This window comes from Rhinatrema bivittatum, chromosome 5 (assembly GCF_901001135.1).
Source record: "Rhinatrema bivittatum chromosome 5, aRhiBiv1.1, whole genome shotgun sequence".
NCBI lineage: Eukaryota > Metazoa > Chordata > Amphibia > Gymnophiona > Rhinatrematidae > Rhinatrema > Rhinatrema bivittatum.
In genome coordinates, this window is record NC_042619.1 from 9,315,421 (window position 1) to 9,332,207 (window position 16,787).

Consider the following 16,787-nt stretch of genomic DNA (forward strand, 5'->3'; position numbering starts at 1 on the left):
CAGGGGAGGGAGGGAGGAAGGGAGAAGGGACTACCGGATGCCGCTGATGGCTGCCCGCCGCCCACCGGCCGCCTGGACCCACGGCCCTCCAACAGGTATTTAAAATTGTTTTATTTTTTTATATAACACACAGGTTTTTTGTTTTTTACACTTTTTAAACTTTTTTACACTTCCTGGTGCCTGTCATTTCAAATGTCATTTGAAATGACAGGCACCAGCGCACCCAGGTTACTGTATAGGCGCTGTTACAGCGCCTATACAGTAAAATGGGTTGCGCGGGCATAACCCTTCCCTAACGCTTCACAGCCGCGGCATGCATTTGCATGCGATTAGAGGAGAGTATCGGGGAGTTAGTGAAGAGAACTGTGCGTGCGGGGAGGAAGGGTGCGCCTGACACTACCTCACTGTTTTTACCGCGGCCTTACTGGATCGAGCCGCTTGTTATTTGTAACTGTTTCTTCGGTCACCACAGTTCGAATTGATGTATTTAATGCACTCCCGTTCCATGTAAACCAGCAAGATATGTTTTCATGATTGCCGGTATATAAAAACCTTAAATAAATAAAATAAAATAAAATTCAGTAAGGGGTAATAGCGCGTCGAAAATGCGCGTCCAACCCCCCCGAAACTAATAGCGCCCGCAACATGCAAATGCATGTTGATGGCCCTATTAGGTATTCCCGCGCGATACAGTAAGTAAAATGTGCAGCCAAGCCGCACATTTAACTTTAAGAAATTAACGCCTGCCCAAAGGTAGGCGTTAATTTCTGCCGGCGCCGGGGAAGTGCACAGAAAAGCAGTAAAAACTGCTTTTCTGTGCACCCTCCGACTTAATATCATAGCGATATTAAGTCAGAGGCCCCAAAAGTTAAAAAAAAGTAAAAATTAAAAAAAAAAAAGATTAAAAATTGGCCCGTGGTCCGCGGGTTGGAAGACAGACGCTCAATTATGCCAGCGTCCGTTTTCCGAACCCGTGGCTGTCAGCGGGTGCTGTCAAACTTGCTGACAGCCGCCGCTCCTGTCAAAAAGGAGGCGCTAGGGATGCGCTAGTGTCCCTGGTGCCTCCTTTTACCGCGGGCCGTAATTTGCATAGGCCCCCCTCCTGAATCGCGCGCCCAGGAGAGTGGCCTGTGTGTAGATCCTTGGCTGTAAAGAAGAGTTACACAAACAGAATCGTGTCTGAGGGGAAAAAGGTATAATCCCTACTACTGGGCCATCACTCTTTCTAAACATCTTTAAGATCATATATTTATAATGCAGCCCTTAAACCCTGAGGTAAACACGCATGGGACTTTAATGAAATATTTGCAGTAGCATAAGAAATTGGGTGTAAAAATCAACCAATATCCTAAATAAAGGCTGAAAAACTTCCTCAGATAAAAAACACATTTAGCAGTGTTAGTGAATGTCCATAGATGGTTCCCTCCACAATACCCAAATGATCGCCTTTGTAAGAGAAAGGCTCAGCTCAGTGAAATAAGGTGCAGGGCCCCCTGCTTTTAGAGCTATGTGAGGAAGCCACTGCCGAAGTTTCATATGTGTGTGGGGGGGGGGGGGGGGGGGTTCCTGAAAGAATTCCACCTGTCTACCTTGTCTTTTAAAAAACGGTGATCATTTTACAGGCGCGGAAAGACCTCTAACATTTAAAGAGACAATTTTAGGGAATAACAGAAGCAAGAGCGTCAATCAGACTGTGAAGGTTTAGAAAATGTCGTGTATTACTTGAGATGAGGGCAGTGCAGACGAATTCATGATGAAGCACAGTAAAGAGTGAGGCAGTCTGCATACAGTGAAAGAAAAGGCAAATTCCTCTGTCCCCCGACAAGGCCCGTGCTTCCCATCAGGCTGCACGGGGAGGAAGAGACCTGCAGCAGGAAGCAGCCCACACTGTGGCTGTTACAGCAGGGGGGGGGACCGTACCCAGTCAGTGGGGTATCCAGCACGGACAATAAACCCGTCTGAAAGAGACCAAACGCCCCAGGGTAAAGTTAAACTGAGAGCGAGAGAAGCCCCCGCTGCAAACCTCAGAGAAGGAAGGTAAAGGGGAGAGAGCAGGTTCCCATCTAAGAGCGTGCGGAAGGCGGCGCCGGGAACCCCGGGGGCGGGGAAAGTGACGTCACGACTTCGCATGCAGACGAGGGGATGCCCCGCGGAGGGACTGGCGACGTCACTAATGCAAAGGCGGACCAGGGGCGGGGCTGCTGCTGTTAGTCCTCCGGGAGGGGGGATGGCCGCGTGAGCGAGAGGGAAAGAGGATGCGCGTCTAATGTTAGTCATTAAAGAAAGCAAGCGCTCTGCACACAAAAGCAGATCGCAAAATCACCAGTACAAAACAGTTAATGATGAATCATAGCAGGCAGGCTCCAAAACGAATAACAAAATGTGTACAGAAAAACAAGGTGCAAAGGAAAACCCATTCCTCTGTCCCCCCTGGAGCTCTATTTAAATATTTATCTGTGCTCGTTTTTAAATTTGCGTGCACTGCCCAGGCTCTCCTGCGTTAGAAATGTCTCCGGCGTTCTGCAGCTCAGCGCAGTTTTTATCTCCGATGCATTCGTTACCATTAGCTCACTGCATCTGGAGTTAAACATTTTGTTAGCCACAGAGGTAAGAAACTTCCTGAATTTCAGCTTTATCCCTTCCCTTATTACACTGAGCCCCACAATGATTGGAATAAAAGAAAGGCAAAATATCAGAATAATAATAAGAGTCAGGTGAGGTTACAGAGAGTGCAATATCAGGGGCAGGTCTCAGGCTCGGGGCTGCTCCCTTATTATCTCTACTCAGATTTCATTTTGCTGCTGTTTCTCCTCTCTCCCCAGGATTATAAAGAGGTTTTCCTGCTCCTTCTTTTGTGGGAAGTCTCGGATTTCCTCTCTCAGCTCTGGGAAATGTGCATCTCTGATCTCTTTGTATTTGCACAGCACAGAAGGAAATGCATTTCTGTTTCTCTTTCTCCAGGGTTGCACTGCAGGCAGATTCGGGCTCCCTGGGGTTTGCAGTTTCGGTTTTGCCTGCAGCTTTCTGTTTCCAGTCTGTGCTCATTTATTCTGTATTGGGGGAGGGTCTGCCTGTTTCTTGCATTTGGGGCTGAGGTGAGGTCTCTGCTCCCTGGAGTTTCTGTGGGAGGATCTGTAGCAGCCCCGCTTGTTCTGCTTCCCAGTCTGCACCTCCCTCCCCACTCTCCTCCCCCTGTGTCATCAGTGACCACCTCCCTCCCCACGCTCCTCCCCCTCTGTCATCAGTGAGCACCTCCCTCCCCACTCCCCTCCCCCCTCTGTCATCAGTGAGAACCTCCCTCCCCAGTCTCCTCCTCCTCCTCTGTCATCAGTGAGCACCTCCCTCCCCAGTCTCCTCCTCCTCCTCTGTCATCAGTGAGCACCTCCCTCCCCAGTCTCCTCCCCCTCTGTCATCAGTGACCACCTTCCTCCCCCTCTGTCATCAGTGAGCACCTCCCTCCCCACTCTCCTCCCCCTCTGTCATCAGTGAGCACCTCCCTCCCCACTCTCCTCCCCCTCTGTCATCAGTGAGCACCTCCCTCCCCACTCCCCTCCCCCTCTGTCATCAGTGACCACCTCCCTCCCCACTCTCCTCCCCCTCTGTCATCAGTGAGCACCTCCCTCCCCACTCTCCTCCCCCTCTGTCATCAGTGAGCACCTCCCTCCCCACTCTCCTCCCCCTCTGTCATCAGTGAGCACCTCCCTCCCCACTCTCCTCCCCCTCTGTCATCAGTGAGCGCCTCCCTCCCCACTCCCCTCCCCCACTGTCATCAGTGAGCACCTCCCTCCCCACTCTCCTCCCCCTCTGTGATCAGTGAGCACCTCCCTCCCCACTCTCCTCCCCCTCTGTCATCAGTGAGCGCCTCCCTCCCCACTCTCCTCCCCCTCTGTCATCAGTGACCACCTCCCTCCCCCCTCTCCTCCCCTTCTGTCATCAGTGAGCACCTCCCTCCCCCCTCTCCCCCCCCTGTCATCAGTGAGCACCTCCCTCCCCACTCTCCTCCCCCTCTGTCATCAGTGAGCGCCTCCCTCCCCACTCTCCTCCCCCCTCTGTCATCAGTGAGCGCCTCCCTCCCCACTCTCCTCCCCTTCTGTCATCAGTGAGCACCTCCCTCCCCACTCTCCTCCCCCTGTCATCAGTGAGCGCCTCCCTCCCCACTCCCCTCCCCCACTGTCATCAGTGAGCACCTCCCTCCCCACTCTCCTCCCCCTCTGTCATCAGTGAGCGCCTCCCTCCCCACTCTCCTCCCCCTCTGTCATCAGTGACCACCTCCCTCCCCACTCTCCTCCCCTTCTGTCATCAGTGAGCACCTCCCTCCCCACTCTCCTCCCCCTGTCATCAGTGAGCACCTCCCTCCCCACTCTCCTCCCCCTCTGTCATCAGTGAGCGCCTCCCTCCCCACTCTCCTCCCCCTCTGTCATCAGTGAGCGCCTCCCTCCCCACTCTCCTCCCCTTCTGTCATCAGTGAGCACCTCCCTCCCCACTCTCCTCCCCCTGTCATCAGTGAGCACCTCCCTCCCCACTCTCCTCCCCCTCTGTCATCAGTGAGCGCCTCCCTCCCCACTCTCCTCCCCCTCTGTCATCAGTGAGCACCTCCCTCCCCACTCTCCTCCCCCTCTGTCATCAGTGAGCGCCAGCAGGAGGAGGAGGGGGAGGAGTTGCTGTGCTTGTAAGGAAAGAGCCCGGCAAGGAAGGGAAGAAAGAGACTTTCTCTCCTGCAAGAGAGGAGCCCCCAAGGCGTTTCTAATCTGCTTCAGGGACCCCCAGAGAGAGGAGAATGCCTGCAGGAGCTGCTGCTCAGGTAGGAGATTGCAGGCAGGGCAGAGGCAGACCGGGCTTTAATAGCACCAGACCAGAGCTGGGCTTTGGGCTCCCTGTGTGAGAAATTGTTACTCAGGGATCCAGCACTTGAGATTGCAGGCAGGGCAGAGGCAGACCGGGCTTTAATAGCACCAGACCAGAGCTGGGCTTTGGGCTCCCTGTGAGAGAAATTGTTACTCAGGGATCCCGCACTTGAGATTGCAGGCACTGCAGAGGCAGACCGGGCTTTAATAGCACCAGACAAGAGCTGGGCTTTGGACTCCCTGTGTGAGAAATTGATACTCAGGGATCCAGCACTTGAGATTGCAGGCCCTGCAGAGGCAGACCGGGCTTTAATAGCACCAGACCAGAGCTGGGCTTTGGGCTCGCTGTGTGAGAAATTGTTACTCAGTGATCCAGCACTTGAGATTGCAGGCACTGCAGAGGCAGACCGGGCTTTAATAGCACCAGACCAGAGCTGGGCTTTGGGCTCCCTGGGTGAGAAATTGTTACTCAGGATCCAGCACTTGAGATTGCAGGCACTGCAGAGGCAGACCGGGCTTTAATAGCACCAGACCAGAGCTGGGCTTTGGGCTCCCTGCGCTGAGAAATTGTTACTCAGGGATCCAGCACTTGAGATTGCAGGCACTGCAGAGGCAGACCGGGCTTTAATAGCACCAGACCAGAGCTGGGCTTTGGGCTCCCTGTGTGAGAAATTGTTACTCAGGATCCAGCACTTGAGATTGCAGGCACTGCAGAGGCAGACCGGGCTTTAATAGCACCAGAGCAGAGCTGGGCTTTGGGCTCCCTGTGAGAGAAATTGTTACTCAGGATCCAGCACTTGTTTTCTGGGTGCAGGCTCAGGATCAGAAAGGGGCTGGGGGAGACTTTGCTGGGTCTCCCTGCTCCGGGTCTGGGGGTGAGAAAGCAGAAGAGTAACTCTGTTCTCTGCCCGGGACTTCCACACACAGGGAAACCTCTGCTCCTGCTCTGCTGAGCCCCAGCGCTGGGAGCTCTCCTGATGGACCTCATGCAGAAGGGTTTGTGTTTCAGGTGCCAGTGACTTTTGAGGACATCGCCCTCTATTTCTCCCAGGAGGAGTGGCAGTGTTTAGAAGAAGGGCAGAAGGAGCTGTACAAGGAGGTGATGAAGGAGAATTATGAGACCCTGAGCTCGCTGGGTAAGGGATCATTTTACAGGTTCATTAGCAGTGAATTCTGAGTGTGAGGGCTCCTGGTGTCACCTGGTGAAAACGTGAGAAAGTGAGCGAGGGCTGCAGGGATCACTTTGCTTCCTGTCAGCTGTAACCATGCAGCAGATGCAACATGACCAGGGGGTAAAAAGCAACACGGGGCTGTGTCAGGGGTTATAGTGAGGGTAGAATGGATGTCACACGGGGCTGTGTCAGGGGTTATAGTGAGGGTAGAATGGATGTCACACGGGGCTGTGTCAGGGGTTATAGTGAGGGTAGAATGGATGTCACACGGGGCTGTGTCAGGGGTTATAGTGAGGGTAGAATGGATGTCACACGGGGCTGTGTCAGGGGTTATAGTGAGGGTAGAATGGATGTCACACGGGGCTGTGTCAGGGGTTATAGTGAGGGTAGAATGGATGTCACACGGGGCTGTGTCAGGGGGTTATAGTGAGGGTAGAATGGATGTCACACGGGGCTGCGTCAGGGGGTTACAGTGAGGGTAGAATGGATGTCACACGGGGCTGTGTCAGGGGGTTATAATGAGGGTAGAATGGATGTCACACGGGGCTGTGTCAGGGGTTACAGTGAGGGTAGAATGGATGTCACACGGGGCTGTGTCAGGGGGTTATAGTGAGGGTAGAATGGATGTCACACGGGGCTGTGTCAGGGGTTATAGTGAGGGTAGATTGGAAGTCACACGGGGCTGTGTCAGGGGGTTATAGTGAGGGTAGAATGGATGTCACACGGGGCTGTGTCAGGGGTTATAGTGAGGGTAGAATGGATGTCACACGGGGCTGTGTCAGGGGGTTATAGTGAGGGTAGAATGGATGTCACACGGGGCTGTGTCAGGGGTTATAGTGAGGGTAGAATGGATGTCACACGGGGCTGTGTCAGGGGGTTATAGTGAGGGTAGAATGGATGTCACACGGGGTATAAATATGGTTTACATGATTTCTGCCAGTGTTGGAATAATATTGTCATTCAGATGGGTGAATATTTCTGTACTGCAGATATTTCTAAGTCTGAATCTGTGCTAATCACAGCCAGGGTAATAATGCACTTATCTCCTCCCTGGAACAGGCTCTCTGACTGTCACCCCGGATATTATATCCTACATTGAGCGAGGGGAAGAACCGTACATCAGGGATGAGCCGGGATCAGAGGAAGGAGAAGGAGGAGAAAGCAGCTGCTCAGGTGGGTCCAGGAATAAGAGGGACGGGAGCTGCAGAGACCCCTTCACAAGCCCCTCTGGGGATCTCTTTAATCACTGACCTGGTTCTGATCTCCCTGCGTATCTTGTACAAGCCTCACTGCTTACACTGCTCTCGCTGTGGCCTTCACCCTTCCTTACACTCCCCTCACTCCCAGCTGTCAGTCTTACAAGCTAGGACCCCCTGAGAGCTATTACTTCTCTTTTACCATCATCTCCCCGTTATATCACAACCTTCCCCTGCTATTATTTTACCTAAGGAATCAAATCCTGCTTTTATCACTGCCTTCTGTTTGGAAACAGCTTTATGCAGTCCTGGTTTTATCCCATTGCATGCATGCTCAGTATAAAGCTCCATGTGTTACTGTTTTACTCTGTACAGGAACAGGAAGTGCTTTAGCCACCTCTCCTGGTCACTGTTTTAGGTCGGGTCCCATGATCAGAGGTTCTGTGCTGGAGTCAGGAATCTCCCAGTGGGGAATTCTCTCCATCATTAACTGAAAATCCTTTCTTCCCTGCTCACCCTGACCTCCCCTTACATCAGAGCCTTTCACGTCTCTGGAGCGTTTCCAGCAAACAGGATGATGACTTTGTGTTTACTTTTTATGCAGGAAATGAGGGTCCCAGAAACAGTAATCCAGAGAGACAGCACTGGGAGCTCACAGTGGATCTGAAAGCAAAGAAAAGTCTATCAGTGCAACAAAGAGAAGATGTTTCTTCATGTGCTGACTGGGGAAAAAATTGCATCTCAGAAAAGAAGCAAAAAACAGGAAACTCGGTCACAAACTGTAATGTGTGTGAGGAAAGTGCCTGTAATATCACAGGTACAAGGGAAGAGCAGAGAAACCAGAGAACAGAACAAAGATGTGCCTGTGATGCATGTGAGATTCACCTCAGGGATCCTGTAACTCTGGAATCACAACAGAGACCACGCACTGAGGAGAGACCGTCTACATCTACAGACCATGGGAAAACCTTCAGTCGGAAGGGAGAGCTACAGGAAGAAGAGAAAACACACATTGGAGAATGCAGGAATGGTTTCAGTAAGAAAGGAGCTCCTGTCCAACATTATAAAATCCATACAGGAGACAGAGCATTTCCATGTACTGAATGTGATAAAAGTTTCATTACAAAATCAAGCCTAACATCTCACCAGAAAATCCACACAGGGGACACAACATTTGCATGTATGCAGAATACTAAAAGCTTTAATCGGAAGACCAGCCTCACAAATCAAATCAAAATTCAGATTGGGGAGAGAACATTTAAATGCACTCACTGTAGTAAAACCTTCAAATGGAAGACAGCCCTCCAAAATCACCAGAGAATTCACATAGGGGAGAAACGATTTAAATGCACTGAGTGTAGTAAGAGCTTTAATTGGAAGACAAGTCTCACAAATCACCAGAAAATCCATACAGGGGAGAGACTATTTTCATGCAGTGAGTGTAGTAAAAGCTTTAATCTGAAGACATATCTCTCAAATCACCATAAAATCCACACTGGAGAGAGACCATTTTCATGTATGGAATGTGGTAAAAGCTTCAATCAGAAGACAAGCCTTACAAATCATCAGAGAATACACACAGGGGAGAGACCATTTTCATGTACAGAGTGTAGAAGAAATTTTAATCGGAAAATAAGCCTCATAAACCACCAGAAAATCCACACTGGGGAGAGAGCATTTTCATGTATGGAATGTGGTATAAGCTTCCATCAGAAGATTAGCCTCACCAATCACCAGAGAATCCACACAGGGGAGAGACCATTTTCATGTACAGAGTGCAATAGAAGTTTTAATCGGAAGGCGCATCTCACAAGTCATCAGAAAATCCACACTGGGGAGAGACCATTTAAATGCACTGAGTGTAGTAAAAGCTTCAAGTGGAAGGCGGACCTCCAAAAGCACCAGAGAATCCACACAGGGGAGAGGCCTTTTTCATGTGCTGAGTGTAGTAAAACCTTCAATCAAAAGACAAATCTCAGAATTCACCAGAAAATACACACAGGGAAGGGATTTTAAAGTAGCTTTAAAAAGGTGAGTTTTTAAACTAGATTTGAATATGACCAGAGAGTCCTTCCAGTAAGAACACTAGGCCAGAAACAAAGGAGAAAAATATCAATCCCTCCTTGGAAAAAAGACAAACTGTGGAAGTGTCAGTGAAAGATGAGTACTTCAAAAGAGTGAAGACATAAAAAATAAGAGAACAATTCAAAGTCTCAAGCTGAAGTATGCTACACTAACAGCAAAAGATCTTATATTGATACACTCCAGTAATAAACTGAAAATAGCAACAGGGCCACAAGAGATGTGGGGATATGAAGAAAACAGGGAAGATATCACTATAAAATATTTAGCCAAAACCCAATACAACTCTGCAGAGAACTGGGAAAGAACGTGAGTGCACGAACCAAAACTGAATCAGATGAGTTTGGGAGATCCTTATATGAGGATCTTGTAGAGCATATAACAGAGAGGTAGAATGGTTACCCAGCACTCAAGGAAATATGGAAGAGATGTATATCAGAATTATGGAATGATCTGAAGTAAGAACAAAATTAGAAGGCAAGTTAAAAAAAAAAGCCTCAACCTAGAAGAGCCCTGGCCCTGCTGGGGTAAAGTGCAAGAATCAGTTGATCAGAAACCAGAATTAACACCTCAGTGCGTAATAATAGCACTTCTCCTTCCCAAGGGAGACCCAAATAGCATCCACTAAAATTATGTGAGATCTCATTGACTCTAATATCATCTTGGCAACAGAACAGAAAGGAAACCAGATGGGCAAATGGACTCAAGGATGAGTTTGCTTAATAGAGCCATCAGGACCAGCTGTAAGACAGGTCAAAACTCAGTATAGCATGGATAGATTATAATAAAAAAGCTTTTGATAACGTCTCATACTCTTGGATAATAAATCGCCATGAAATATAGAGAAAAAAATCCTGGATTGATTGGGTTTTCCATGAAAATGTGACAAACCTAATTTCAGATAAATTATAACGATGGACAAAGCATGGTATAGGAGACTGAAGCTCTAAGTGAAAAGTGCTTTAATAAAACAGAATAAGCTACAAGCTATCAGTCAATTTGTAATCCCCACACGTTCATGTAGTTTTACTATCATTGGCTACTTCAAGGAAGTGGAAGTAAAAACAAAGAAAATTACTTCATACTAATCCATAAGAAGCAGCGTGCGCTGAGCTTGCACATCCCAAGAGCTGAAGGAGGATGGGGGACTTACAGGCACAGATTACACACATAGAACAAAGAAAATGGCTTCATACTAATCCATAAGAAGCAGCGTGCGCTGAGCTTGGGTTTTTGGTTGGGGGGGTACAATCCTCAGAGCTGAGAGGATGGAGGATGGGGGACTTACAGGCACAGTATTACACACATAAGAAACCAAAGACAATGGCTTCATTACTAATCCATAAGAAGCAGCCGTACGCTGAGCTTGCCACATCCCAAGTTGCTGACGGCGGAATGGGGGTCTTACAGGCACAGATCACCACACATAAAACAAGAAAATGGCTTCATACTAATCCATAAGAAGCAGCGTGCACTGAAGCTTGCACATCCCAAGAGCTGAAGGAGGATGAGGGTCTTACAGGCACAGATTACACACATAGAACAAAGAAAATGGCTTCATACTAATCCATAAGAAGCAGCGTGCGCTGAGCTTGCACATCCCAAGTGCTGAAGGAGGATGAGGGTCTTACAGGCACAGATTACACACATAGAACAAAGAAAATGGCTTCATACTAATCCATAAGAAGCAGCGTGCGCTGAGCTTGCACATCCCAAGAGCTGAAGGAGGATGAGGGTCTTACAGGCACAGATTACACACATAGAACAAAGAAAATGGCTTCATACTAATCCATAAGAAGCAGCGTGCGCTGAGCTTGCACATCCCAAGAGCTGAAGGAGGATGAGGGTCTTACAGGCACAGATTACACACATAGAACAAAGAAAATGGCTTCATACTAATCCATAAGAAGCAGCGTGCGCTGAGCTTGCACATCCCAAGAGCTGAAGGAGGATGAGGGTCTTACAGGCACAGATTACACACATAGAACAAAGAAAATGGCTTCATACTAATCCATAAGAAGCAGCGTGCGCTGAGCTTGCACATCCCAAGAGCTGAAGGAGGATGGGGTCTTACAGGCACAGATCACACACATAGAACAAAGAAAATGGCCTCATACTAATCCATAAGAAGCAGCGTGCGCTGAGCTTGCACATCCCAAGTGCTGAAGGAGGATGAGGGTCTTACAGGCACAGATTACACACATAGAACAAAGAAAATGGCCTCATACTAATCCATAAGAAGCAGCGTGCGCTGAGCTTGCACATCCCCAGAGCTGAAGGAGGATGAGGGTCTTACAGGCACAGATTACACACATAGAACAAAGAAAATGGCTTCATACTAATCCATAAGAAGCAGCGTGCGCTGAGCTTGCACATCCCCAGAGCTGAAGGAGGATGGGGTCTTACAGGCACAGATTACACACATAGAACAAAGAAAATGGCCTCATACTAATCCATAAGAAGCAGCGTGCGCTGAGCTTGCACATCCCAAGAGCTGAAGGAGGATGAGGGTCTTACAGGCATAGATTACACACATAGAACAAAGAAAATGGCTTCATACTAATCCATAAGAAGCAGCGTGCGCTGAGCTTGCACATCCCCAGAGCTGAAGGAGGATGGGGTCTTACAGGTATAGATTACACACATAGAACAAAGAAAATGGCTTCATACTAATCCATAAGAAGCAGCGTGCACTGAGCTTGCACATCCCCAGAGCTGAAGGAGGATGAGGGTCTTACAGGCACAGATTACACACATAGAACAAAGAAAATGGCCTCATACTAATCCATAAGAAGCAGCGTGCGCTGAGCTTGCACATCCCCAGAGCTGAAGGAGGATGGGGGTCTTACAGGCACAGATCACACACATAGAACAAAGAAAATGGCTTCATACTAATCCATAAGAAGCAGCGTGCGCTGAGCTTGCACATCCCAAGAGCTGAAGGAGGATGAGGGTCTTACAGGCATAGATTACACACATAGAACAAAGAAAATGGCCTCATACTAATCCATAAGAAGCAGCGTGCGCTGAGCTTGCACATCCCAAGAGCTGAAGGAGGATGGGGGTCTTACAGGCACAGATTACACACATAGAACAAAGAAAATGGCCTCATACTAATCCATAAGAAGCAGCGTGCGCTGAGCTTGCACATCCCCAGAGCTGAAGGAGGATGAGGGTCTTACAGGCACAGATTACACACATAGAACAAAGAAAATGGCCTCATACTAATCCATAAGAAGCAGCGTGCGCTGAGCTTGCACATCCCAAGAGCTGAAGGAGGATGAGGGTCTTACAGGCACAGATCACACACATAGAACAAAGAAAATGGCTTCATACTAATCCATAAGAAGCAGCGTGCGCTGAGCTTGCACATCCCAAGAGCTGAAGGAGGATGGGGGTCTTACAGGCATAGATTACACACATAGAACAAAGAAAATGGCCTCATACTAATCCATAAGAAGCAGCGTGCGCTGAGCTTGCACATCCCAAGAGCTGAAGGAGGATGAGGGTCTTACAGGCACAGATCACACACATAGAACAAAGAAAATGGCCTCATACTAATCCATAAGAAGCAGCGTGCGCTGAGCTTGCACATCCCCAGAGCTGAAGGAGGATGAGGGTCTTACAGGCACAGATACACACATAGAACAAAGAAAATGGCCTCATACTAATCCATAAGAAGCAGCGTGCGCTGAGCTTGCACATCCCAAGAGCTGAAGGAGGATGAGGGTCTTACAGGCACAGATTACACACATAGAACAAAGAAAATGGCCTCATACTAATCCATAAGAAGCAGCGTGCGCTGAGCTTGCACATCCCAAGAGCTGAAGGAGGATGAGGGTCTTACAGGCACAGATTACACACATAGAACAAAGAAAATGGCTTCATACTAATCCATAAGAAGCAGCGTGCGCTGAGCTTGCACATCCCCAGAGCTGAAGGAGGATGGGGTCTTACAGGCACAGATTACACACATAGAACAAAGAAAATGGCTTCATACTAATCCATAAGAAGCAGCGTGCGCTGAGCTTGCACATCCCAAGTGCTGAAGGAGGATGAGGGTCTTACAGGCACAGATTACACACATAGAACAAAGAAAATGGCCTCATACTAATCCATAAGAAGCAGCGTGCGCTGAGCTTGCACATCCCAAGAGCTGAAGGAGGATGGGGTCTTACAGGCACAGATCACACACATAGAACAAAGAAAATGGCCTCATACTAATCCATAAGAAGCAGCGTGCGCTGAGCTTGCACATCCCCAGAGCTGAAGGAGGATGAGGGTCTTACAGGCACAGATCACACACATAGAACAAAGAAAATGGCCTCATACTAATCCATAAGAAGCAGCGTGCGCTGAGCTTGCACATCCCCAGAGCTGAAGGAGGATGAGGGTCTTACAGGCACAGATTACACACATAGAACAAAGAAAATGGCCTCATACTAATCCATAAGAAGCAGCGTGCGCTGAGCTTGCACATCCCAAGAGCTGAAGGAGGATGGGGTCTTACAGGCACAGATTACACACATAGAACAAAGAAAATGGCCTCATACTAATCCATAAGAAGCAGCGTGCGCTGAGCTTGCACATCCCCAGAGCTGAAGGAGGATGAGGGTCTTAGAACTGTTGTAGAGGCTTCTAGTACTCACAGATGTTACCTGTAATATTGGCGCATGGGCTTGCAGAGATGCGTCCATTTTGTAATGTACCTGCCTAAACGCGCGCATGTTGTAAAATAGCCTGGACTCACGTACATTTGCCCAATCTGAAATGGACGCACGCATCTGCGCGCAAATGCCGTTTATAAGGGATGCGCGCCCATGCTGCTTTGCCATTTTCCCAGTTTTCCCAGTTTAGGGATGGGTCTTGAAACCCACCCTAATTTAATTCACTTCCTTTTGCCCCTGTTAGCCCCAAACCATAAAACCCCACTGTCTGGCCTAGATTCTTTTAATACTTACCTGCCATCCATAGCAGTAGTAAAGTTTACATGGCCGGGGACCCCAGCACGTTTCCTGGCCAGGCCACGCCCAGAACGTGTGCACACTCCGCCCCTTTTCAGAATCAGCGGGATACACGCACCTCCATGGGTGGCTCATAAAATCTGCTCGGTGCACGCCGGCCCAACTTGTGCAAGTATCTCCAGGTTTTGGAACACACACGGGGCTGTTAAAATTTGCCTTTAAGGTCCTAGAGTGCACGCTGAATAGGTTCCCAATGACGACTGGGGTTATACACTAATATTAGCGGGTACCTACGTAGAAATAAAGATAAGGCGCTAGCAGATTAGGTTTTGGTAGGAAACGGCGTGGTGTGCTCTCTTCCCTGCCCCCTTGCTAAGGACTAACATTTAACTCCCTCCTCAGGGTGGATGTTACACATTAGTGCACTTCCAGGACCCGAACATTAAAATTTAACACTGGGGAGAGGCTCTGCCCTCGGAGCTTCCCTACAACACACAGCCCCTCCTCCAGCATGATGATCAATATTCCGATCAGCCCCCTCCCCTCCCCTCCCCTTAAAGGCATCAACAGATTGAAATGATGCAAAGGGGATGACGTATGAAAGTAACTGGCCAGAGCCAATGCTCATCGTTAAAGCTGGCGAAGCCTTCCAAAAAAAAAAAAACAGAAGGAACGAGAGCTAACCCACAAGCACATGCAGGGAAAGAAGCAACAGAATTTGCTAATCAACAGAAAAAAAATCTTTTATAATCTCTGATTTTCAAAATAATTGACAGGCAGAAACCGGTGTCCCCTTTTGAGGATCGGTTCAGGGTCTCTCTGTGTAAAAATGTGCGCGGGATAGGGTTTTGCGCTCACTTTTTTATGCCTAGTAAGTAGGTAATTCCAGGTGGCAGAGCTGAGGAAAGGATTTACGTCCATACTTTCCATTTTTGAAATTATGCGTGTAAATCCACATCAGCGAAGTCACTCCTCCTTTTGAACAAATCTAACATTGCGCGCTGCGTTCTGCACAGAATTAGGGCGAGTGGGGGAGTCCGGCACACATGCTGAGAGAGTTGGATGCAAACTCTGCTTTCCTGGCAGATAATTTATTAAAGTTTGTGGGTTATGGAAGCACTCTGCACAATGATCATTTTTCAATAAATATAAAATGTTATTGAGTGCTTTTTGATGGTTTTGCGAAGGTAGAAGACCTTACACGTCACCTAGATAGGATTATAGACAGTGCTGGGGGACTAGTGCAAGTGTTGCATATAGAGAAAAATAACCCTGCTGTAGTTACACGATGTTAGGTTCCATATTAGGAGTTTACTACCCAGGAAAAAGATCTAGGCGTCATAGTGGATTATACTTTAAAATCGTCGGCTCAGTGTGCTGCAGCAGTCAAAAAAGCAAACAGAATGTTAGGAATTATTAGGAAGGGAATGGTTAATAAAACGGAAATGTCATAATGCCTCTGTATCGCTCCATGGTGAGACCGCACCTTGAATACTGTGTACAATTCTGGTCGCCGCATCTCAAAAAAGATATAATTGCGATGGAGAAGGTACAGAGAAGGGCTACCAAAATGAATAAAGGGGGATGGAACAGCTCCCCTATGAGGAAAGGCTGAAGAGGTTAGGGCTGTTCAGCTTGGAGAAGAGACGGCTGAGGGGGGATATGATAGAGGTCTTTAAGATCATGAGAGGTCTTGAACAAGTAGATGTGACTCGGTTATTTACACTTTTGGATAATAGAAGGACTAGGGGGCATTCCATGAAGTTAGCAGGTAGCACATTTAAGACTAATCGGGGAAAATTCTTTTTCAGTCAATGCACAATAAAGCTCTGGAATTTACTGCCAGAGGATGTGGTTAGTGCAGTTAGTGTGGCTGGGTTAAAAAAAGGTTTGGATAAGTTCTTGGAGGAGAAGTCCATTAATGGCTATTAATCAATTATACTTAGGGAATAGCCACTGCTATTAATTGCATCAGTAGCATGGGATCTTCTTAGTGTTTGGGTAATTTCCAGGTTCTTATGGCCTGGTTTGGCCTCTGTTGGAAGCAGGATGCTGGGCTTGATGGACCCTTGGTCTGACCCAGCATGGCAATTTCTTATGTTCTTACATTGCTCTCTGAACTGTCATGTGGTTTGAGTGTCCGTATGAACTAACAGTTTTTCACTGTTTTTACTGATAAATGTGTAGAAATTTAATTATAGGAAAATTCCATTTGTATATATAAATCCACTTTGAATATTCAGGCTAAACTCTGCAGATAAAATGTAGCCACAGACTCTAACTATCCGCTAATGAATTGGACCAGCAAACAAGGAAAAAGCAAGGGCAAACAGAGAAATAAAGTGAGATATACAAAGATTTACTTCTCAAAACCACACAAGTCAAAACCTGACCCACGAAGGGCCAAAGAGAGGTGAAATTAAAGCTAAAGATGAGAGACAGAGAATTGTAGCACAGACTACAAATTAAGATGATTCACAGGCAGCAGAGAAACAGACATCCTTGTCCAAACCTTTTTTAAACCCAGCT

At 48.0% G+C, this 16,787-nt stretch overlaps 1 protein-coding gene across 1 annotated transcript; it reads left to right on the plus strand.

Moving 5' to 3' along the window:
• The first annotated feature begins 4,640 nt into the window (after positions 1-4,640).
• On the plus strand, positions 4,641-9,788 carry LOC115091776 (gastrula zinc finger protein XlCGF26.1-like). The gene is made up of 4 exons (XM_029601982.1): positions 4,641-4,801; positions 5,854-5,980; positions 7,076-7,189; positions 7,817-9,788. The coding sequence occupies exons 1-4, from the start codon at positions 4,778-4,780 to the stop codon at positions 9,226-9,228; spliced, it is 1,677 nt and encodes a 558-aa protein (XP_029457842.1). The 5' UTR covers positions 4,641-4,777; the 3' UTR covers positions 9,229-9,788.
• Positions 9,789-16,787: the final 6,999 nt, after the last annotated feature.